We start from the raw sequence: 25,409 nt of genomic DNA on the forward strand, positions 1-25,409 counted from the left end.
CATACACATTTTAGTACTATTTGTTCTACTTCTGTGAAAAATGCTGTTGGTATTTCAATAGGAATAGGTAATTTAATTGCATTGAATTGATTGTTTTGGGTAGTATGGATCATAAGTGTATTCTTATCTCCAAACTCATCAAGTTGTAAACATTGAATATGTACAGGTTTTTGTATATCATACCTGAAAATGGCTTATAAAAATTGGCAATTTGTAATTTCAGGAAATATGAATGCAATATTTCCAGAGTCAGCTTGGCTCAAGAGTCAACCATAAATGTCAACAACTTTGTATTTTATTTAAAGGCACTGATTTTCAGTAATCAAAAATCTCCCAACAAACAAAAGTGCAGGGCCAGACAGCTTCACAGGCAAATTCTACCAAACATTTAAATAAAAATTAATACCTGTTCTACTCAAACTATTCCAAAGAAGAGAAAAAGAAGGAAAACTTCCAAATTCATTACACGAAGCCAGTATCATTCCGATATCAAAACCAGATAAAGACAACTCCTTCCCCCCCAAAAAAAGAGAAGTATAGGCCAAAATCTCTGATGAACATAAAAAATCCTCAACAAGATACCAGCAAACCACATACAACAGTACTGTTAAAAAAAAATCATTCACCATGATCAAGTGGGATTTATTCCCAGGATGCAAGGGTGGGTCAATGTTTGTAAATCAGTCAAAGTGATACATCACATCAACAAGAGAAAGGATAAAAACCAAAAAACCCTATGATCATTGCAACAGATGCACAGAAACCATATGACAAAGTACAACATCCATTCATGATAAAAACCCTCAACAAAGTAGGGTTAGGGGGAAAACACTTCAACATAATAAAGTCCATATATGAAAAAAAACATAGCAAACATCATCCTAAGGTCAGGAACAAGACAAGGATGCCCACTCTCTCCATTTTTATTCAACATAGTACTGGAAGCCCTAGCCCTAGCAATTAGACCAGAAAAAGAAATAAAAAGCATCCAGATTAGCAAGGAAGAAGTAAAACTTTCACTATTTGCAGATGACATGACACCATATAGACAAAACTCAAAAGACTCCACGAAAACACTACTAGAACTGATAAATGAATTCAGTAAAATTGCAGGACACAAATCAATTGTGCATAAATCTGTTGCATTTCTATACACTAATAATGAAGCAGAAAGAAATTAAGAAAACAACCCCATTTACAACTGCACCAAAAACAGTAAGATACCTAGGAATAAACCTAACCAAAGAGGTGAAAAACCTGTACTCTGAAAAACTATAAACCACTGATAAAAGAAATGGAAGATGACACAAAGAAATGGAAAGGCATTCTATGCTCATGGACTGAAAGAACAAGTATTTTTAAAATGTCTATACTACCCAAAGCAATCTACACATTTAATGCAATCCCTATCAAAATACCAACAGCATTTTTCACAGAACTAGAACAAAAAATTCTAAAATATATACGGAAGCACAAAAGACCTCAAATAGCCAAAGCAATCTTGAGAAAGCAAAGTTGGAGGTCTGGTAATTCCTGACTTCAAGTTATATTACAAAGCTGTAGTAATCAAAAGAGTAGGTCATTGGCATAGGTCGATGGAACACAGAATAGAAAACTAAGAAATGAACCTACAACTATATGGCCTATTAATCTCTCACAATAGGAAAAAGTCTCTTCAACAAGTGGTGTTGGGAAAACTGGACAGCAACATGCAAAAGAATGAAACTGGACCACTTTCTTATATCATATACAAAAATAAACTCAAAATGGATTAAAAACCAAAATATGAGACCTGAAGCCATAAAAGTCCTAAAGAGAGCAAAGGCAGTAATTACTCTGACATCAGCCATAGCAACATTTTTCTAGATATGTCTCCTGAGGCAAGGGAAATAAAAGCAAAAATGATCTTTTGGGGCTACATAAAAATATAAAGCCTCTACACAGCAAAGAAAATAATCAAAATAACTAAAAGGTAACCTAAGGAATGGGAGAAGATAATTGCAAATAACATATCCAATAAAGAGTTAGTATCCAAAATATATAAAGAACTTATAAAACTCAACACCCAAATTAAAATAAAAAATGAATGGGACCGCATCAAGATAAAAAGCTTCTGCACTGCAAAGGAAACAATCAACAAAACGAAAAGGCAACCCACGGAATGGGAAAAGATATTTGCAAATGACATATCGGATAAAGGGCTAGTATCCAAAATCTATAAAGAACTCACCAAACTCCACACCCGAAAAACAAATAATCCAGTGAAGAAACGGGCCAAAGACATGAATAGGCACTTCTCTAAAGAAGACATCCAGATGGCCAACAGGCACATGAAAAGATGCTCAATGTCACTCCTCATCAGGAAAATACAAGTCAAAACCAAACTGAGATATCACCCCACACTGGTCAGAGTGGCTACAATGAACAAATCAGGAGACTATAGATGCTGGAGTGGACGTGGAGAAACAGGAACCCTCTTGCGCTGTTGGTGGGAATGCAAACTGGTGCAGACACTCTGGAAAACAGTGTGGAGGTTCCTCAGAAAATTAAAAATAGATCTACCCTATGACCCAGCAATAGCACTGCTAGGAATTTACCCAAGGGATACAGGAGTACTGATGCATAGGGGCACTTGGACCCCAATGTTTGTAGCAGCACTCTGAACAATAGCCAAATTATGGAAAGAGCCTAAATGTCCAACAACTGATGAATGGATAAAGAAATTGTGGCTTATATACACAATGGAATACTACTTGGCAATGAGAAAGAACGAAACATAGCCTTTTGTAGTAACGTGGATGGAACTGGAGAGTGTTATGCTAAGTGAAATAAGTCATACAGAGAAAGACAGATACCATATGTTTTCACTCTTACGTGGATCCTGAGAAATTTAACAGAAGACCATGGGAGAGGGGAAGGGGAAAAAAAAAGTTTACGGAGAGGGAAGGAGGCAAACCGTAAGAGACTCTTAAAAACTGAAAATAAACTGAGGGTTGATGGACGGGTAGGAGGGAGGGGAAAGTGGGTGATGGGCATGGGGGGGCATCTGTTGGGATGAGCACTGGGTGTTGCATGGAAACGAATTTGACAACAAATTTCATATTAAAATAAATAAATAAATAAATTTTTATATTCCAAAAAAACAACACTCAACACCCAAAAGATAAATAATCCAATTAAAAATAGGCAGAAGAAATGAACAGACGTTTCTCCAAAAAAGATACCCAGATGGCCAAAAGACACTTAAAAAGATGCTCAATACTACTCATCATCAGGGAAAAGAAAATAAAAACTACAATGAGATATCACCCCACACCTGTCAGAATAGCTAAAATCAAAAACACAAGAAAAAAACAAGTATTGGTGAGAATGAGGGAAAAAACGGACCCTCTTGCACTGCTGGTGGGAATGCAAACTGGTGCAGCTGCTGTGAAAAACAGTATGGAGATTCCTTAAAAAGTTAAAAACAGAACTACCCTATAACCCAGAAATTGCTAATCTTTCCTAATCTAAGACTATTCTTAATTCTTAATACCCTTAAGCTCTGATTAAATGGTAATTTATTGGGGCACCTGGGTGGCTCAGTCGGTTAAGCATACGACTTCGGCTCAGGTCATGATCTTACAGCTCATGAGTTCGAGCCCTGCATCAAGCTCTGTGCTCACAGCTCAAAGCCTGGAGCCTGCTTTGGATTCTGCGTCTCTGGCTCTCTCTGTCCCTTCCCCACTCGTGCTCTGTCTCTGTCTCTCTCTCAAAAATAAACATAAATTAAAAAAAAAAAACACTAATTCAAAGGGATACATGCACCCCTATGTGTATAGTGGCATTATTTACAATACTCAATTTATGGAAGCAGCCCACACATCCATCAAATGATGAATGGATAAAGGGGTAGGATATATAAAGTGGAATATTACTCAGTCATAAAAAAGAATGAAATCTTGCCATTTGCAGCAACACGGATGGAGCTAAAGTATAATGGCAAGCAGAATAAATCAGAGAAAGACAAATACCATACGCTTTCACTCATGTGTGGAATTTAGGAAATAAAACAAATCAGCAAATGAAGAGAGAGAGAGAGAGAGAGTGAGAGAGAGAGACAAATCAAGAAACAGATTCTTAACTATTGAGAACAGAATTACCAAAGGGGGAGGGAGAGGGAATGGGTGAAAGAGGTGACAGGGATTAAGAAGTACATTTGTTGTGATGAGCATTCAATGATGTAAGGAATTACTGAAACTAACATAACACTGTATGTTAACTATACTGGAGTTAGTAAAATACAATATAATATAAAATTAAAATAAAATAAAATAAAATAAAATAAAATAAAATAAAATAAAATAAAATAAAATAAAATAAAATAAATCAGTTATGCATCTGTTACAGATCTTTCCTGTAACAGATGCATAACTGAGTAGAAGAATATTGGGTCATGTTATGCACCCTTTGTACAATTTTTAAGTCCACCGTTTTTACAAAATTATATGAAAGCTTGATCTAAACTTCTGGCACTTTACATTCCTTTCTATAAAAACAGGGACAATACAATGGTATGGACATTATATGGAACTCCCAGGTAATCCACAAACTGAGTTTTAATAAGCATTTCATGATTTCCATAATTGAGAGATGATTCTTTCAAAAAAAGGAACAAAAGCTTTTTGTTTTTGCTAGGCTCACATCCTGTATCTTCAGAACAGAAGATTTGTCTAGGTCAATAAATGAGCTGAGAGAAACCCATCAGGAAACATCTCTAGATCAGAAGCCATGACCAAATCACTTGGAACAGACCCTTCCTTCTTGAGCTCATTTCCCTTCCTCAGCCCCTTTGGCCAGCCTTTTTCAGTATCCTTCATAGAGCTCCCTTTGTCTACTTTTGTTTAAAAGCTAACACAACTCTCCTCTTCAGCTTTCATTCTCAATAAACTGCATTTCTCACTGCCTATGGCTGCAATGATTAGTTTTTTGTTTTTTGGATGATGATGCCTAAATCTTTATTTTTAAGCTCTGACTTTCCTTTGAAATCTGTATCCCAAATCCTGAATGTTTCCTATAGATCTATTCATGGATGCCCTATAGATAACTCCAGCTCAACCTTCCAAAAATGGATGCCTTACCTCCTGTCAGAACCAGATGGCCACATCATTCCAATCTTCACTCAGACTGAAATCTCAAAATCACTTCTAATTATTCCCTTTCAATAACAGAAATAGAAATTTCTATATGTGTAGAAATTGCCAAATCTGGTCAATGTTACCTCTGAGGTGATTTTCATTACAGCCTTTGCCTTTTCAGGATCCCTGCCTTGGTTTGAGCCCTTGTTATTTCAACCACTCCATTAAAAACATGCTTTCTATATTTATTTGTTAGTTGCTTAGGGATATAATCTTGAATTGAGTAAATAAGATAATAAAAAGAAATGAAAGCATTTTAGAGATTTACGTGGGGTGACATTGGCAGGGCTTGGTCACCTGCGGGTACCCCTTTAGATATCGGATGTTGGGAGGGCGAGGAGAAGCTTATAAAGTCCAGGATGATGGCTTGGAAAACTTTCTAGATGGTGATGCTGACAGTAAAGTCATCAGTGGAAGGGAAATTTGTTAGATGTAAAATGGAAGGAACAGGAATCCCGAGGAAGCACGAAAGATATAGGATACTGTGGAGTGATTCATGTTAGAACAGAGGGGCAGCTCTTCCAGGGTCATGACAATGAAGGAAGCAAGACCAGTGGGATTTGGCTACATTTACAGGCTTTGGAGAGGAAGACAGGAAATTGTGTTCCTGCCTGATGTCCTACCCTTCTGGAAATCTTTAGTATGTGCCTCTTAAAGAACCAATCTATTTTTGCCATTGTTCCCAGAATTGGTTTAGTAAAAGCAAGCTGAATAATTTTTTCTGGTAACAAAAGGAATCTTTCTAGGCACGTCATTTAATGCAACTTCAATTCGGCATTGGAGGCATTGGGGCCTCATAAAACAGTGCAGTTTTCTATGAAGTCTATTCTCATTCGTCACAATTTTGCTTGAATGCTATGTACTCCTCTCACACAGCCAGGAATCTCTTTCCTCCACCTGTCTGTGGTGGCTCAAACAGCACCTCTCCCGCAGTCTGGCTGGCTGTTTACAAGAACTTTGTAATATGAAAGAATAGAGCTTATATATTTGTTAAAGTAATAACTAACAGTCAGACTCCATATTAGAATACCATTGTCACACTTAAGTCTGACCTTATAAAAACTTTTGTGAGCTGGTCAGACATAAAAGGGAGGCTTGCCATTAGCTCAGCTGTTACTGTTTGAATATGGCCAAACTCAGAGTGACATGAACTAAATTAGATGGTGAGGTGACTTCAGAAGGTCAAAGGTCTGTAACAGTTTTGCTTTCTAGTAACAAAGGAAAAACGATGGACTTTTTTAATGAGCAAAGTTGACATTTCAAAGGATCTTAAACTCTTTTTTGCCATTTCTTGTATAAGAAATAGTTCTGATTAATTCTCACCAATCTTTTTTTTTTGAATATCTGAAATGTGTCTTGAATTCCAATGAACAAATGAATATTTGGTGAATACTGATTTAATAAAGTATCTTTTTAATTTTTTTAATGTCTATTTTTGAGAGAGACAGAGTGCAAGTGGGGGAGGGGCAGAGAGAGAGAGAGAGAGAGAGAGAGAGAGAGAGAGAGAATATGAAGCAGGTTCCAGGCTCTGAGCTGGCAGCACAGAGCTCAACACGGGTCTCAACACCACGAACTGTGAGAACCTGAGCCGAAGTCGGACACTTAACCAACTGAGCCACCCAGACACCCCCTTACCAGGAATCTTTTATGTTGCTCTTGGGTTCCTGCTCACCTAAAATTAAATTCTTGTAGTTTATGTGTAGTTACCAAGTGGTAGATTTTATGTTTTTGAACAATATCAACACTATTAAATTTTCCTCATACCTTTTACAAATAGGAAGAAGGCAGAAATGAAATGTCAAAAAACTGAATCTGGGAGGGGCTATGAAATTTAGGACATTTCTAATTCTTAATTAGAACTATGAAAGCACAAGGAAATAGAAGGGTACGAAATATTACCTTCTTTTAAAAATCTCTAAATGCCATCCCTCATAACAAAGAATATAGAATTTATCTCCCTAATCACAGAGACTGGTTATGGCTTTCCGTATTGGATCACACACAAGTTTTTCAGAGAAACTACTGTATACAAAGGAATGTCAATATCACTCTGATCACCACCATGAATACCCACAATCAGGGGACCAAGTGTGATCACTGCACCTATCGGTGCATACAGAGTCAAAATAAATGCCATGAATGACTCAGGGTCACCAGCTATAAATAGAAGTTGCCCACATGTTCTACGATGTGCTTCCTTATCCTGACTCATTTGATTCTCACAACAAGCCTATGAGATGAAAACTATTATATTTCCTACTTTAGACAAGAAGACACTGAGACAAAGGGAGGTAGTCTCCTGTGAAAGGTCACAGAACTACACTAAAATCAGGCAAAGCCTCAAACACAATCGACTCCAGAGCCTGTTCCTCATCACAGATGATAAGGCTTCCACCTTCAGGAAGTTTGCTTTTTGTGAAACAGTATGCAGACACGTGAGCAGGTGATGCATATTATACGAGGACTTGAAACAGGATATACACTAAAGATGTTTAGGATCTAGAGAGCATTGCTGGCTGGGTGACTAGGGAAAACAGAAACATTCCACTGAGGTTCTAGGGTCGGGTTCTGAAAGGTCAAAACGGAGAGTTGAAGCCTTCCAAGCAGAGGAATGATCTGAGGGCAGACAGATGCAAGACACATTTTTCAGAATGGCAGTAATTGGACTGAAGGGAGAGAGAGGGCATGGAGAGGGCGGTGGTCATTAAGGCAGGAAAAGAAAGTGGAGTCAGAGCGTTGAAAGTCTTTCATTCAACGCTAAGAAAACAGCAGTCCAACTTTCAGCATCTGAGGACTACTTAGTGGGTTTTGTGTTGGGCACACGTGTGGACCACCAACTTCAGATAAATTAATATCAAAAAGACCATCTGAAATTTTAAATGTATGGAATAAACAGTATTTAAGGTCACTAATAATATGCATGCTTATTCCCACTGGTCTACATGAAGATATTATTTGCAATCTTTGACCAAGCTATACCAGCGTAATTGGATAGTTTGACCTGTTTGGGCCACTTCTGTAGCCAGTTCCTTTCACTTCTCACTCTTGATATTTACTCTATAAAATATTTTAACTCATATTAGTAGGTCACTGAGAAAAAGAGAAGATTCTGTGGATCTGTTGGAGATTTCTGTATATTTTGATCAAAGATAGACATTGAATGGAGAACTGTTCTCTTTTTAGCATAAAATCAAACAGTAGGGCAACCAACATGTCCAACCCCAAAGCTGGAAGTTTGAATGTTACAGCTTAGGATATACATTCTTTTTTTTTTTTTTTTTTAATGTTTATTTATTTTGAGAGAGAGAGAGACAGACAGCAAGCGGGGAAGGGGCAGAAAAAGGGAAATAGAAAATCCCAAGCAGGCCACATGTTCTCAGTGCAAAGCCTGACAAGGGGCTCAGGCTCACAAACTGTGAGATCATGACCTGAGCGGAAATCAAGAGTCGGATGTTTAACCAACTGAGCCACCCAGGCGCTCTGGGATGTACATTCTTTTCTTTTTTTAATGTTTATTTTTGAGAGAGAGAGAGAGACAGAGTGTGAGTAGGGGAGGGGCAGAGAGAGAGGGAGACACAGAATCTGAAGCAGGCTCCAGGCTCTGAGCTGTCAGCAGAGCCCGACGCGGGGCTCAAACTCACTCAACCGCGAGATCATGACCTGCGATAAAGTTGGATGCTTAACCGACTGAGCCACCCAGGTGCCCCCAGGATGTACATTCTTAACACACTTACTTGTTGTATGTGGTTCTAGAAACAAGTTTTTTAAACTATGGTAAAGAACTTAGCTGTATTGTGAATATACAAAACAAAAACAAAAACAAACACAAACAAAAAAACACCATATTTATAGATTTTTTTTTTTTTAAGCAACAAACAAGTACTGAGAGCACATCAAACTCTTGGTTCGGGTATTTTGCATCCCAGTCCAATCTGTAAAATATATTCTAATGTTTTTTCCCAAGATCATTGTATGTTGGCTATAAGAGGTAAGCCAGGTAAGTGGTATGCTGGTAAGTGTTTAATATATTGGTCCCTGGGGAGGGTCCAGGGGAGGGAGTCCTGCTTTATAGCATTTGTCAATTCCTGTGGTGTAAATGCTCCCTTGATGGCAGATTTCAAGCTCCCGACTTGGTAATGCTGAGTTGGGAAAGCTGCTGACAGCGGGCTCCCACAAGCCAGCAGGGTATCGACCACAGCTCAGATAAGCTACTTGGACAATGCAGCTAGAATCATATTGCAGTCATGAATTTCTCAGTTACAGCCTCGGGTATGAAAAATGCATCTTTTCCCCTAACTCAATCTAATTTTCTCTCTTGAGTTTCTGTTCTCTCTAATGTAGAAAATCAATCTAATCATTTCAGAGGAACTCAGTCCAGTTCATGGATTACTCGGTCAAGTCAGGATTTTATTTCTGTCACCTTAGGCTTCAAAATGCTTGCAGGGGTCTATCTCCCCCTTCTGCCAGCCCTGTAAGCTGGGGACAGGAAGACCACCTTCTGGTCTTCTCCACACACAGTCAAGCAGCCTCCCCTCCCCTCTGCTCCGTGGTGACTGGCCAGGGGTGGGCCATACTTTATCAGGGCATTCAGGTGGTCTTCCTTCCTCCCATCCCGGGGGTGACCCTTTGCCCACACCCACTGCTCCAGTCCCTGCCTTCTGCATTCGTTCCAGGACCCACAGCAGCCCTTGGTTCTCCTCACACGCCACCTCGGGCTGCCACACTCTCTCTCTGCCACACTACCAGTCCTCCACAGCGCAAGAGGGTGCAGGGCGCTGGTGACTTATCTTGGGGCAGGCAGGCCCCTCTCCGTTGCCCACCCTCCTCACAGCCTTCACATGCAGTTGCCTGAACGTGAGTGCAGGGCTCTGACACATTTCCCACTGTGGACTTAACCTGGGGCAGGATGTCAGGGAAACCTGTCTTCATACTTGCTTGCTCACGTCCAACCCTCCTTTTCTTCTCCCCTCAGCAGGACACGGGGAAAAGAGATTCCTTCGGGCTGCTCAATTGCCCTTCAAATCCTTTATATTCTAGGCCTAAAAAGTACCCACTTAGCTTTGTTCCCAAGCTGTGCCATGACCCCCCCCCCTTTCCTTAAGCCTTGGGTGACATGTGTGCCTTGGATCTGGAAGAGGAGAAGGAGACAGCTGGGGACGTCATACCCCTTTCTGCTCCCCAAATCATCTCCCAGACAGACATGTCTCTGAAGGAATTATTATTGTCGTTAAAAACGTTTTTGTCTTCCTTCATTAGAGGACTTATGTGCTCACCTTTCCCACCATCAACCAGCGTGCTTTAACGCAGAAAAGCAGAAACACTGCCCACGTGTTTGCACAATACAGCGAAAAGAACTCCCCACCCGACTTCCCAGTGACCACAGTTTGGTAAGGCTGTAACACTGGCACCTGTTACCGTCTGCCGACCATCCTCTGTGAATGGAGCCTCTCCTGTCTACCCAGGGCCACCTAGGTCCTGCTCCACCGCACTGTCCGGTCTGCAATAGCACACCAAATGATCCGGAAAAGGCGTTTCTCCCGCAGTGGGTCACCAAGGCTAACCAGACTGATGAGTGCTTTTGCTCTTATGTAGGCTGAAGCAGGATTAAAACTCCGGAATCAAGGTAGTCCTTACACTGAAGAAAGCAGGAGGCTACTAGCATTTTCTCATAATAGTTACTCTTCCACATTCAGAGCCACTAAAAAAATACGGGTTTTGATAGCGTCTTTTGCTACAAGAACTCTGCAAACAGCTTATTCTACTTTGCTTCCCAGAATGTCAGTAATGAGACGTAATTTTGCCACAAGGAGAGCAACTTCGATGCATACGTAGTTCTGCTCTTTTCCATTACAGAAAAATTCTTAACACTCACATTAGAAAACACTAGTTTCTTTCCGTTTGTAACTCTATTGATATCCTCTATTTGTGGAGACATTATTCGCATTTCTTTTGGCTCTGTGAGCACATTCAAAAGAGTTGATTTAAAGTCTTTGTCTACTAGGTCCAATGTCTTTGCTTTGTCTATCCAGTGCTTTCCTTATTTAGATGCTCATATGAAGTCACCACATTCAAATACTCACATATCCCAGCTTGTGTGGATATTTATTCTTCGTACTAAAATTATGGTCACTTCTTATATTTAGGACATTGTTCAAATTTCTATTTCTCACTTTTTTATTCCATTTATACTTTTAGGCATCAATGAGCTCTTTGTGTATTTGTGCTAACTATAGAATTAATGTCATATAGTATTTATTAGGTTTACTTAGATTAAATAATTAGATTTGTAGAACGAACCAAGCATTAGCACACAAATTAAGCAAAGATGGGTTAGTTAAGAGAAACTATATTCTGTTAGTAAATGGTAGACAATTCATAGGTTACGTTACAGTTTAATTTGGAAATATTTATGAATATTTTTTTATTATTTTTTCCTTAAAACTACCAAATAATCTGCTCAACCACTGCAGAGTATTAGCTGGACTTTTTTAATGTTTATTTCTTTTTGAGACAGAGAGAGACAGAGACAGAGACAGAGACAGAGACAGAAAGAGAGAGTGAGCTGGGAAGAGGCAGAGAGAGAGAGGGGGATACAGAATCCGAAGTAGGCTCCAGGCTCCGAACTGTCAGCACAGAGCCCAACGTGGAGCTTGAACTCACGAACTGTGAGATCATGACCTGAGCCAAAGTCAGACACTTAAGTGACTGAGCCACCCAGGCACCCCATTAGCTGGACTTTAGGAAGCACATTCAGAAACATCCACATGTGCAAGGAAAGTGGCATTGAAAAACCTTAAACAGGCAAAAACAAGGTCACAACTGTACGTGCAAATTTATTTTTATTGAGGAAAGCCTCAGAATTACATGACCAGTTATGGCTCTATTAAAATAACCTTGGTTAGAAATCCCAAAATTGCATTAGTGTAGTAGCAATGGAATCTAAAAAGACAAAAAACAAAACAAAAAAAAGGAATAAAAGAGAGAGATTGCAAACCATGCATCCACAGAATTTATCATCTTCAGGAGGAGGGATCAAGAGAGAAATAAAAGGTGATTCTAAGAATGTTAAGCCATGGCGATTAAGATAACCAGCAGGAACCAGAAAAAGAAAAATAATTACAAGCAGAAGCTGGCTTGGAGGTGATATATTTAACTTTAAGATATGTTGAGCTTTTTCGTAAAGACAAGACATCTAGGAGGCAGCTGGAAAATTCCAGCAGGCAGTTGAAAATACAAGAAAGGAGATTGTTAGACATGTTTCTCCTCCAGCACAAATGTGGGAATTGTCTGCACAGGCCTCCTCCTGGAGGCCCTGGCAGTGGATCAGCTCATTCTAGGAGGGCATGCACAATGCCAAGGTCAAGGATGAGGTTTTGGAAAAACCCACATAAACATTCTCATTCTGGCAGCGTCTCTGATCCTGTTTTTCATTTTTATACAGTCAGATATTTTTATATAGTCTATTAAATCAGTTACATTTTATATGGCCAATTATATAGTCCATCTTACACGTGTCCCTTTTATTTCCTACTGTTAATATTCATTACATGTCAACTTTTTTTTAAAGGTACAAAAGATAAGAGAAAAATAACAACCCTCAAATCACTTAAATAGGATTTTGGGCTAGCTTTCTACTTAAATTATTAGACCTTTAAGGACCTGACAATTCCCACTGAGGGAGGAAATCTTTGATATATAAAGTCCTGTTTGAGAGGAAACATAGAGAAATCCTTACAAAATTGTGTAATTTTTCCACATCTTTTCTCGTGGAATTAGAGCTGCAGGGCAGTCTTCAAAAAGGTTACAGTTACAATTCCAATGAGATAATTTATGGGAACAGAAATTACAGATCATTAGACAGCAGATGATAATGACAGACAGACAGAGGATATATGAAGTGACGTCAGCAAGATGACAGAACGGGAGGGGTGCCTGGGTGGCTCAGTGGGTTAAGCGTCTGACTTCAGTTCATGTCATGAACTTGTGCTTCATGACTCTGAGCCCCTCATCTGGTTCTGTGCTGACAGCTCGGAGCCTGGAGCCTGCTTCAGGTTCTGTGTCTGTCTGTCTGTCTGTCTGTCTCTCTCTCTCTCTCTCTCTCTGCCCCTCCCCTACTCATGCTCTGTCTCTCTCTGTGAAAAAGGAACATTAAAAAAAAAAAAAAGATGGCAGAATAGGAAATCTCCTGCTTGTATCCCCCCTGTAACAACAATAACTTGGCAACCCTCCATTGACAAAGGTGCCTTTGTGGGTGCTCTGGGACCCAGCTGCACTCCAGGAACAGGTCTGCCCTCCCAGGGACCCACCGGGAGGCACACCTGACCCCAGCCCTGGAGGCAAGCCCTCCCGTGTCCCCACGTCTGTGGGAAAGGACGTTCGACAACAGCTCTGTACCTGGGCTCCCACCCCTCCCGGCCGCTCCGGACAGCAGTTCTGCCCTGCAGAGACCGGGCCAGGCCCTCCTCACTGCTCCATCAGGAAGCAGTCGCACCCGTCCTCCAGCAGGTCAGCCCTCAAACCTCGGTCTGACTGTGGATCTTGAAGGGGTCCTGGGCCCCATTCCAAACCCTCTCAGCTGCAGCCCGAAGCAGTCGTGCCCACTCAGGCACCCCGAGGGAGACTCACGCCTCACCCGCACACGCCTCCAGAGGCAGGCCTGCCTGCTTTCACTGGACTCGGAAGCGGCCCTGTGACTCGGCTCCGGCTGCTCTTAGCCACAGTCCTGGAGCAGCCCTGCCCACCCAGGGGTCTGGCAAGAGACATGCTCTTCCATGCCCTTGAAGGCAGGCCTGCACACCGGGCTGTGCACCCTGACGTGGCCATTTCGATCAGTTCCAGCCCCTCTCAGACACAGTCTGGGACCAATCCTGCAGCCCAGGGCCCTGTCCGGTGACACTCCTTCAGGCGCGGACAACAATGCAAGGCTGTACAGATCACGAAAAATCAGGCAGATAGGACACCACCGAAGGACGCGGACAGGAATAAACTTCCAGCGACTGACCCCAAAGAAACGAAGATCTACAAATTGCCTAACAAACAAGTCAAAGGACCATCAGAAAGAAGCTCAGTGAGATACAAGACAACCCGGACAACTGAACAAAATCAGGAACACAATGCATGAATAAAATGAGAAGTTAGTCTCATTGTGATGCATCTCAGAACTTTCCACCCTGAGGACCAAGCGGGGAAGATTTTCTCCATCAGTTTTTGTCCTCTGTTGGTCAAGATTAGCCTCACAGGCAGACAGTACCCCCCATACTCCGCTGCCAGGATTTTAATGCCCGGTGGATTCGCTGGGAGCATCCAGGGAGCCATGGGCAGGAAGCTACAGGTAAGCGGTACAATCTCAGACCAGGCCCTCTTGCACCTGTCGGGAGTTGGACTTGCTCCTTACCATGCTGGCCAGAGAAAGAGGTGTGGCTGAGGGGACGTGTCACCCAAGAGGAGGCCAATAGATTACAGCACATCTTTAATTACAATAGTCTCTAAAATGAGTGTATACAAAAAAAAGATGGTTTTCTACGGCTAGCTACCTTCACGCTTCCTCTCCTCGAGAAGATGCTCCGGATTCTTCTGCACGGTAGCAGACTAGAAAGCTCCAGTTTGGTTATACAACCCACCTACAAGCAGAGCCCGCGTGCCTTCCAGCCAAGATGGTGCATTCTCATTCTGAGGCTGAGTCCCAGACCCCTCCACACATATATGCTAACATTCTGTTTGCAGTATTTTGCATTTATATTCATGAGAGAGAGTGGCTTTTAATTTTCCTTTCTTGTTTGTCCTTGACGGGGTTTGGTATCAAGGTTATGCTGGCCTCACAGAAGGAGTTGGGAAGTATTTTGACTTTTTTTTTTCTGTCCTCTGGAAGAGAATGTGTAAGATTAGAGTTTTATCTTCCTTAAAAGTATCTTGGAGAATTCACGTATGAAGGCATTTTAGCCTGGAGTTTTCTCCACTGGAGCGTGTGAATTACGGATTCACTATCTTTAACAGACAGAGGGATATTTAAATTTTCCATTTCTTGGGTACGACTTTTCAGGTTGTGTTTTCAAATCATTTTTTTAAATCCATTTAAATTTTCACCATCATTAGCAGAACGTTTGTTAAAGTGTCCTCTTGCTATATTTTTGTCTTATTGGTGGTATTCTACGTCTTTATTTCATTAACTAATGCACTTTTCTTTTTTTCCTTTCCTTTTCCTTATTTTGGTTTAATCTGCTATTTCTTAAGCATCTCTTGAGAAGTTGAAGAACTAGGCAATAAATGGATCATTAATATTTAGTCTTCTGTCTTGTGTAATTTGTGCAAGTCAAGCTATCAGTTTGGACTGAGCTGCGTCTCAATTTTGACCCGATAGCCTTTTGTTATCATTGAATTAAAATGTTTCCTAACTTCTGCTGAGATTTCTTTTTGGAAAGCATACTAATTAAAGTCCACACCTTTCTAGGTTTTTTAGTATTTCCTAATTATTGATTTCTAGTTTAATTCAACTGTATCCACAGTATTTATTCTGTCTGATTTAAATCCTCTGAGATTTATTCAAACAATTTTTTATGGCCCAGAATAAGTTTAAGTAAATATTCAAAGGTACACTGCCTAAGAATGTATATTCTATAGTTGTTGGGGGCAGAGTTTAATGCATCCTGCCCATTAAATAAATATAATTACTATTTATTTATGTATTTTGTCAAATTTGTTCACTTTGCTGTTAAAATCTTCTGTATTTTCACTACTTTTTTTTTGCCCACTTCCTCGATAAAATACAGAGAGAGAGAGATTAAAAACCCCTTACTATGTTTTATGTTTCAATTTATATTGTCTATTTCTCCTATCATTTCTGTCCATTTTTCTTTATATATTTTGAACCCCTGCTATGTGTTGCAGAAAATATCAGGCTCACTATATGGTATTTCCTTTCACTCCAGGATCTTTGCCCCTGAAGGCCTGGCTATCTTGGGTTTTTATCAGCTGTCTTCAAGCAGTTAATACTTTCTGGTTGGTTTACTAGTTTCAAAAGTGCAGCTGTTACAGACTGAATGTGTCTCCCCCAAATTCATAGTGGAAGCCCTAACCCCCAATGATGGTATTTGGTGCCTTTTTGAGGTATTCGGGTTTACATTAGGCCTTGAGAGTGGGACCCTCATGATGGGATTAGTGCCCTTTCAAGAAGAGGAAGACAGAGACGGCTCTCTCCACACAGACGCATCAAGGAAAGGCCCTGGGAGCACACAGCAAGAAGGTGGCTGTCCACAGCTAAGGTAGGCTCTCTCCAGGAACTGAATCTGCCAACGTCTTGATCTCAGACTTCCCAGCCTCTAGAACTGCAAGAAAGAAATGTCTATCGTTTAAGACCTCCAGTCTATGGTATTTTGTTACAGTGGCCCAAGCTCAGACACGAACTCTTCTAAACTGATCACACACCCAGCCGTCTTGTTCGGCTCGGTTTCTTTACCATGGAGTAGGACAAAATCTTAGGTACGATTTTACCATCCAGAGTTTCCTGGGGGATCAGGCAGCATGTGGAACTTCACTTGAAACTGACTGGCTTCTTCCCCTTCCTCACCCTGCTTCCTCCACTCCCTCACTGTTTTCTCCTGGGAGCTACCCCCTAACAAACCACTGGCACCTCAGTCATCACCCAGAGTGTGCTTCTGAGAGAATCCAACCTAACACACCACCTGATTACTTAGCTCACGTTTTTCTCCGTACCTATATATATTTCCCTACTCAGCCCTGTGAAAAATGTTAGATATACACAAAGAAATATGTTAAATATTAATGATAATTGTAAATCTCATGAATGTATTTTAATTGACCAAATTTGAGCCATGGTATCAATTTCAGTAGGATCACATTTATGACTTGAATTCCTAGACCCTATGGCAGCCTAAGACATTTCCTAAGCCGGGAACATTCTATGTCTCCTAGTTTGAACGGAATTAGAAGAACAATCTGCCTTCAGGGACTCTACTTACCTTCTTCTTGAAGGGCCATCAATATCACTACTCACTCTCTCCATTACCAGAGTGAGTTAGAAAGAAAAGGTATTGCCTATAGAGTATTAGAAATGAAAAGGGTGCCACAGAATTGTCATAGAATTTAGAGATCCTCAAATTCAACCCCATACTTTTATAGGAAAGGAGAAAAGAAGAGGTAATTTCATTTCCTTAAGGCAACTTGCAATTTAGGATGACGATCTAGTTTTCATGTTTCTAAAACCAGATTTTCTATCACTGTAAATTGCTGAGGGTTGGCTACTTGGCACATTCACTCAGGTTACATTATCAGGTTGATTTAGAGCTGAAAAAAGTGCGCTACAGGGCAGACAAAGACGATAAAGGTAAGTTAGAGGGATGACCAAGACTTTGGCAAGAGACTTGAGAAGGAAGGGGGCCCAGAAAGGAGGGCGATATCCAAAGTAAAGAGAGGGCCAAGCGACCAAGCAGACAAGCACCTCTGGTGTTAAGTCAAGTGAATCGATAGAAGAGTAGAAGTGATTCTATATTAATCACAGAAATGATAGCAAAGTCTCTCCTCCTTTAATGAACACAGGATATAGGTATATGGAGAAATAAGATGTAAATCTTTACTCATTTTTTTTCTACCTTCTCAAGGCCAGCACACAAAATATAATCTATAAGCATGAATCACACACCACGGACCATAAAATTGATCTAGACCTTCATTTTCCAAACCTTTTCCAAAATGTTAATCTCCTTGGAAGTTCCTGTGTAACTTCATAAACCAATTTCCAATTGCTAAAAAAGTAAAATATTTTACATAAAGGCATCAGATCGCCCTAGTTCACAAACCTGGACTACGATATAGAAGAACGTACTTCAAGCTAATACTGAACATATAAAACATAGTTTTTGTTTTGCTTTATAATTAATCAGGAAAAAAAAAACCAACACTTACTCCCAGAGTTATATGGAAGCCTGAATTCCCCGAGATTATCCTTGTAATTTATATATTTGGTCCCATGAGGTCTGCTAAAATGTGGTTAACTGGCAGGGCACACTCTGAACAGTTTAACGTTCTCTTGGGACTGTGCTTTTCTTATCGCTATACCAGAGCCAAGATCATTTTCAATAGAGCCAATACCATTTCAATGCTATCAATAAAGCCAAAACCATTTCAGTACTATCCCTATTCTTCCAGTAGAAAATTAGGAAATTAAAGCACAGTGGTTAAATACTTTTCCCGTCCTTAAGTAAGAAGTAGTAGTCATTTAAACCCAAGAATGGTGAATTGGTCTCAGAGATGTCTAATACAGAAGAGTCTGCTTTTCACCTAAAATTTTATGATCCACTGGAGTGAGTAGGAGAGTAGGTTAGCTGAGGTTCAAGCGTGCTGGGGAAGCTCGTGTTCTGTGACTACAGGGGTAATTCTCAGGGATCTGACTCTTCAGGGATCTAGTCGGGTTTCAGTGCTCTCATCTCAGTGTTAAGAACTGTACATCTCCTAGTCCTGGAGATAAATTACGGCATGAGACAGAAGAACTGGGCAGAGCTGGTAAGAAGGCATGTATTCACTGCCTGAATCAACGCGGACGTGCATGCCCCTTGCAATTCAGATAATTGTTCAGGGACCATGGGCTTACTCGGGCACCTCAGATTCTGGGATAATGGGAAAGCAGGTGATATAGAAGCAAGCAAGCTGGTAATATCTTTTCTTCTCGAACAAACTACAATAAAAGGCCATCCCCATATGCACCAAATCCATATTCTTCTCAGTCAGGAAGCTTGCCCACACCATCTCTGGTCCTAGGGACCTCTATGCACATTCCTGACCCACACCCACTGTACCAACGAGGGTCCCCTTTCTTTAGGCTTGTGGTTTTTTTTGTGTGCTGTGCAAAACCCATCTCTTATTCTTTTCCTCATGAAGAAAGTATTGGTTATTAAGTATATTAATGCTATCGTTTTAAAATGTGATAATTATAAAAGATTTTCTGCACTATGTTTAACAGCAGGAAACATTCACCTCATCTGTCCTCTTAAGCACTGACATGTAGCATGCATACCTTGGGGATTTATCTTTTGGGTTTTAATTTAGGCATCATAGTTGTATGTGAAGAAGCACAATGATTTAGGGCAGTAAGAATCACCAAATAATTCTGCATAGAATGTCATAATTATTCTCATTAGGAGTACATCTGAAAATGGGAGTTCTCTCTGTCAATTAGCCAAATATGCTAATTTCTCTACAGATAGATGCTTGATGTTAACAGCAAATTCTATGGGCATGGGGAAAACATTGCTCGGCAGGCATTTAGAGTGGAAGGGTTTAGCTGCAGTGAAGAAAAACAGACAATGGAGGGGTCCCTGGGTGGCTCAGTCGGTTAAGCATCTGACTTCAGCTCAGGTCACGATCTCAGTTCCTGGGTTTGAGCCCCATGTCGTGCTCTGTGCCGGCAGCTCCGAGCCTGGAGCCTGCTTCAGATTCTGGGTCTCCCTCTCTCTCTGCCTCTCCCCCACTCATGCTGTCTCTCACACACACACAAAATAAACATTTAAAATTTTGAAAGAAAGAAAGAAAGAAAGAAAGAAAGAAAGAAAGAAAGAAAGAAAGAAAGAAAGAAAGAAAGATAAATAGACAATGGGAAAACAGAGACAAACATTCAACTTTTAGGAAAATAGGATATATTCCGACCTTACAGAATAGATGACAGAAAACTTGCAGAATTTTTCAGTTATGGGAGCAGTCTGCTATATAAATAAACACAGGTACATATGTATATCTACACTCATACCTATAAATACACGTAAGTATGATAGTTTTATTTACTGCTTTATGATTTTACATGTGTACATAAGTATATCAGTTGGCAGTAACCCATTTCCTAGGTTTCTCGAGTACATCAAAACTAAAACTTTCATTTGGATTACACTGCAGCCTGAGGGACAGTTCTGCATCTGTGGCCTCATTATATTCTGTCATAAGAACACACTTGGACTACCAAATGGCACGCTAGAGCCTGTCTGAACTTGACATGGACACTAGTTAACTTTAGCTGCCAATCATCATTCAAACTACATGGGAGCTGCAGCAATATGGTGGCATATAAAGGCAGAGAGAGATTTCATTCTAGTACGTAGCCAGTATTAGCAGGGATGGGTTTTTGTTCATCTGTGTTGTTTACCCTTACACCTGGATTATTCCTCTGAGCTATGAGATCTTTCAGATCCAAACTTGGAGGCATCCTCCCAGTACGAACAAGTACGGAGAAATCCTTTCCTCAGGGGCACTCTTACCAGCTTTCCGGCACTGCTTTAACTAAATATCACTAACTGGGCAGCTTAAAACAACAGAACTTATTCTCTCACAGTTTGGGAGGCTGGACATCCAAAATCAAGGTGTTGGCGGGGCCATGCTCCTCCCCTTGTAAGCTTTAGAAAAGACTCCTTCCCTGCCTCCTCCTAGCTTCTAGAAGTTGCTGGCGATACAGACATTTCTTAGTTTGAAACCCCATCATTCCAACTTTTGCTTCCATTTCTACATGTTCCATTTCCACATGGCCTTCTTCTCTCTCTCTCCGTCTCTTCTGTCTCTGTGTGTCTCCAAATCTCATTCTCTTTACAAGGCCTGATCTGGAGCTCACCCTAATCCACAATAACCTAAACCGATATGACCTCAACTTGATCACACTGCAGAGACTCTAGATCCAAATAAAGTCATATTCATAGGTATCAGGGTTAGAATTTGAATGTATCCTTTTGGAGGACACAACTCAACCCACAACAGCACTCAAGTGGCAAAATTAACTTAATATACCTCCAAAAATGTTCATTTTTCTTCGTCCCTCCTGAGAGACTCATTATGTTCAACAGTATCTTTTTCTGGTCTTCTTCTCCCGCCCCGGGGTCTAGTTATTTTCACAGTTACCCATGGCATTTATCTCATGGATGGAGAACAGCCGCTGGATAAGCTTGATTCTTTGTTTCTTGCTTGTTTGTTCTTTGGCTCTCAATTTTCTAGATTCCACAGGAAAGAGGTCACTCTATCCGTGTTTCTGGGAGACCTAGGCCTTTATTTGTTGATTCAGTTTATTTACATGTGACCTGCTGACTTGGTTAAACACCCTTCCACAGCCTGATCTAAATATACTACAAGGAATGTTGATAGTAGAAATAATATATAGCCTTTAATAAATCACTCAAGAGCTGACATTCCTTTGTGAACACTTGATGTAATTAAGAGGGAAGAAAAAAGAAAAACTAAATAAAAAAGAAAAAAATGTAATCAAGTAGGTTGACAACCAGCAAAAGATAATTAAAATGATCCTGTTTTGTTTCTCCATTTCATTAACATGCAAATGAGATTCATGAAGTTTGATACTGTGGTTCACCAAGAGCCAGAGAAACGAATTAAGAATGAAAATGAGTCTCACTGGTGGAGACTTCTGACGAGTCTATAAATTAATGAGAAATACGATTTGATCCGATTCATAACTTACATACATTTTGTGTGATTTATTGAATCTCAGCAAATGAAATAAAGATAGTTAAATTAAATTTTGTATCCTTCCATGGGCCAAATCCTAGGAAAGCTCCTATTTCTCAAACAGAGCAGTGGTAAATGTTATACCCTGCCTTACTTTGGAAAGGAGTATAAGAGAGAGACCTCACTGCAAGATCAGTGCTGTGATGTCAGCATTCCTGCTTGGAGAAGCACAGGTTCAAGAGTTGGACTGGTCTGCAGAGAGGCTAGGAGAGCTCACTTGCCTGTGGTCAGGAAAGGATTCAGAATTGCAAATAAGGAGAGAGAGTCCAATAACCCTCACTCTAAGGCAAATAAAAGGAACGGACAAGCAGTATCTACACAAATATATCCAAGGCCCCATAAATTCCCTATTTGATCAAGGACCTCCGTTCTTACTCTCCATTGATGCTTTCACACTCAGATATACCCAAAGGTGACTGTCGCAAATAATATGAGATGACATTTTAAAATAAACTTAAATTTATTAAGTCATGCTAAGGTGTTAGATATTTATCATGTGTACCAGATGGCAAAACACAGACACACAGACACACACACACACACACACACACACACACACACACACACACACATACAATTTGATCTATGTGTTACATCCAATGTGCATCGTGCTGAAACACTACAACAGCACCGAGGATAACATCAAGGAGAAAAATGAAAAGAAGTGGCTGACATATGGCATGCAAGAAGGGGATAATAAATGAGCAAATCACGGTTTCAATAATATATGATGTCGGTGTCTATTTTTTCCATGGTTGCTAAAAACGTTTTCTGTGTTAGAACTGCCAAGCCTCTTTCTATAGAATGTGAGTGCAGATGGCTTTTGCCTTCACGTATTATGGAAAGGGGCCATGATGATGCTGTCTCTATGTGCACAGAGTTTTGAAATTCTCTCTTAGTTCAACGGCAAGTTGCCTTTTAATTATCTGCGCTTTCCCTTAAACATATTCAAGCGATCAAACACAACCTACCTATGAGACTGTCAACAATATGAACTGCATATTCCTAGAGGAGCATGAAACTTATTAAGTTCCCATTCCTCCACAGGAGAGAGAATCATGCCATCTACACTGAGAATTGCGCAAACTGAGGGCTCCTTATTTTTAAATAACTAGCGTCTTTGAAAATTACTTCTTCTCACAAGCTTCCTGTTTAACTTAAAATAGGGGGTCAATTAGATTTTTCATGGCTACTATATACATAATGATTAGATCTTGTTTTAGAAACATTTACGTCATAAGATAAATATAAAAGCTCACCATACTGAAGGATTTCAGTTCTTTGGGTGCTCAAATGATGACACGGGCTTTAAAATAGGATGTGACCCTTTGCCATCCCAGAACCAGTCCTATACGTCATATACTTGTGAGTTTCAGCCATTTGCTTATGGAGACATGTACTTCCTTTTACAATAGGTCACTTATAATGATTTCATTAAAAGAGAATGGAAAATTAGGGAGATTCAACACGAACCAATCAAAAGGTAAAAAGCAGACTTACCATCTCTTCGATTTAGCCTTGCAAATCCAGGACCGTGACTGCTAGAAAGTTCAGATGAACTGCTGAACGATGCCGGAGACAAGGCAGACACCAGAGGCTCATCACAATCATCTGCCAAAAGGGAAAATCCACATTCAGGTTAGTACAGTGCTGACAACTTTCTTGGATTCCATAGGTCAAACAAACAAACAAACAAAACAAAAAATACTAGGATCTCTAACAATATGCCCACTGCTTATATGCAATTTTCTCCTGGAGGCCTAATAAGTTCAATAAGAAAAGAAAAAAAAAAAAACTTAAAGACAAGAGAATATGAAGAAAAATTTTGTAGAAATTATAAAATAATATAATATCTTGAGATAGAAAAGATTTACCTAAGCAAGAAACAAAAATACCTAATCAGTATACAAATTTACAAGTAAATGTATGTAAGGAAAGATTTATAAATAAAACTATATTAAAATCAAGAAATCATGGTTGCTAAAAGATGCGTAAAAAAAAATCACATGTGGAAAGTACATGCAAAACAGCATGTGATTAGTATTCAAAATTAAGGGAAACAAAATAAAATAAAGACAAAAACTACCTTTAAATTGGTTCGAAAAAACCCTTGGAAAAATGGCACAAGGCAAGACCAGAGAGTTCACATAACAGAATGTATATAAACCGATGTTCAAACTCATCAGTAAAAAGAAGTGTAAATCAAGACTACAATGAGATGCTAGTTTACAGATAGTATATTCCCAAGATTTTAGAATTCTGACACTACCAGATCATCCAGAGAGTGAGGGCCAAGAGAAGTTCCAACAGGTGGGAGTGTAAATCTGAGCACCTATTTTAAAAACATAATTTGTCACTAGCTCTTGCATTTGAACTTTTCTGTACCCCGATGTTCCTCCAATTCCATTGACACGGATGTCCTCCTGGGGAGAATGTCCCCATGATGAAACACTGGTCTCAAGGAGTTTGCCTTCCTACCCAACGATGTAATACAAATACCAGCATCTTCTCTGTCCATTGAAAAGAGAAAAGTTGCGAATCACTGACCTAGAGAAACTCTTGCATTTGTACACCAGGAGATGTGCAATTTCCGGCAACATTGCTCATAATAGGAAAAAATCGTTGACAACCCAAACATCCAATGACCAGAGAACAGATCAATAAATCACAGTACTCTTCACAATGGAAACACATATAGCAGTACAAAGGAACTACATCAATGCACACCGAAGATAATGGTTGGATCTTAGAAACAAAACAGGTCTGATAGTTTTGAGAATCTTAAAACTAAGCAAAGCTAAGTAATACGTTGTTTAAGAATATACATAATTTTAAAAAAACAAAGAAATGAAAAACATAAAATTCAGGACAATGGTTACTTCCAGAGGAAGGTGATGTGTATGTGCGTATACATACATGCATGTATATATCAATACACATGCACATACAGATATATACAAAGTATATACCTATCATCTATCTTGTTAATGTGTATCACATATAAAATTAAAACTAAGGCATGAAGAGAGAGGGAAAGTATAAGAATAATCTCATGGAAACTGAGGGCTCGTGGGGGGTGGGGGAGAGGGGAAAGTGGGTGATGGGCATTGAGGAGGGCACCTGTTGGGATGAGCACTGGGTGTTGTATGGAAACCAATCTGACAATAAATTATATATGAAAAAAAAAGAATAATCTCATGGAGACCATGTTGTAATATATGTTTTATTTTATTCAGGTAATTCTTCATTCCATACAACCTTTACATATTTGTCTTTTATTTTATACAATTATCAAGTTGTTGTCAGTTTTTACTTTAATCAGAAAAAAAAGTTGTCTCATATTTAGGATTTAACACAACTGGTAATTAAAAATCAGGCAGGGTTATTGTCCCAATTATTTACCAATAATTTAATTTAAATTAAATTAAACTAGGGATTATCTAAATTCATCTGAAATTTTATAAAGCTTATTCTGCCTGACAGTTTAAAAAAAAAGTCGTTGGTAGTTTCATTGCTAAAGCATTCAAACTACAATATTTTTCTGCAGTCCTATTTGAAATGTGTTTTTTCTTTAAAGCCAAATGTCTCAAATATAAGAGATAAGTAAAAATTTGCCAACTTAACATTGGCACGCCTTTCAGAAGAATTTGCCTGAGATGGCATTTTACTTTTTTTTTTTTTTTAACGTTTATTTATTTTTTTGGGACAGAGAGAGACAGAGCATGA

General features: G+C 39.7%; 1 protein-coding gene across 1 annotated transcript in view; it reads right to left on the reverse strand.

Moving 5' to 3' along the window:
* The window catches only part of CNTNAP4 (contactin associated protein family member 4), a 262,236-nt gene that overhangs the window by 200,459 nt on the left and 36,368 nt on the right, over positions 1–25,409 (reverse strand). The window contains exon 2 of the mRNA XM_086688863.1: positions 23,184–23,294. Coding sequence (XP_086544989.1) covers positions 23,184–23,294 — 111 coding nt within the window. The remainder of the gene's footprint in view (positions 1–23,183; positions 23,295–25,409) is intronic.

This window comes from Puma concolor, chromosome E2, assembly GCF_028749965.1.
Source record: "Puma concolor isolate L17-30 chromosome E2, mPumCon1.1.hap2, whole genome shotgun sequence".
Lineage (NCBI taxonomy): Eukaryota > Metazoa > Chordata > Mammalia > Carnivora > Felidae > Puma > Puma concolor.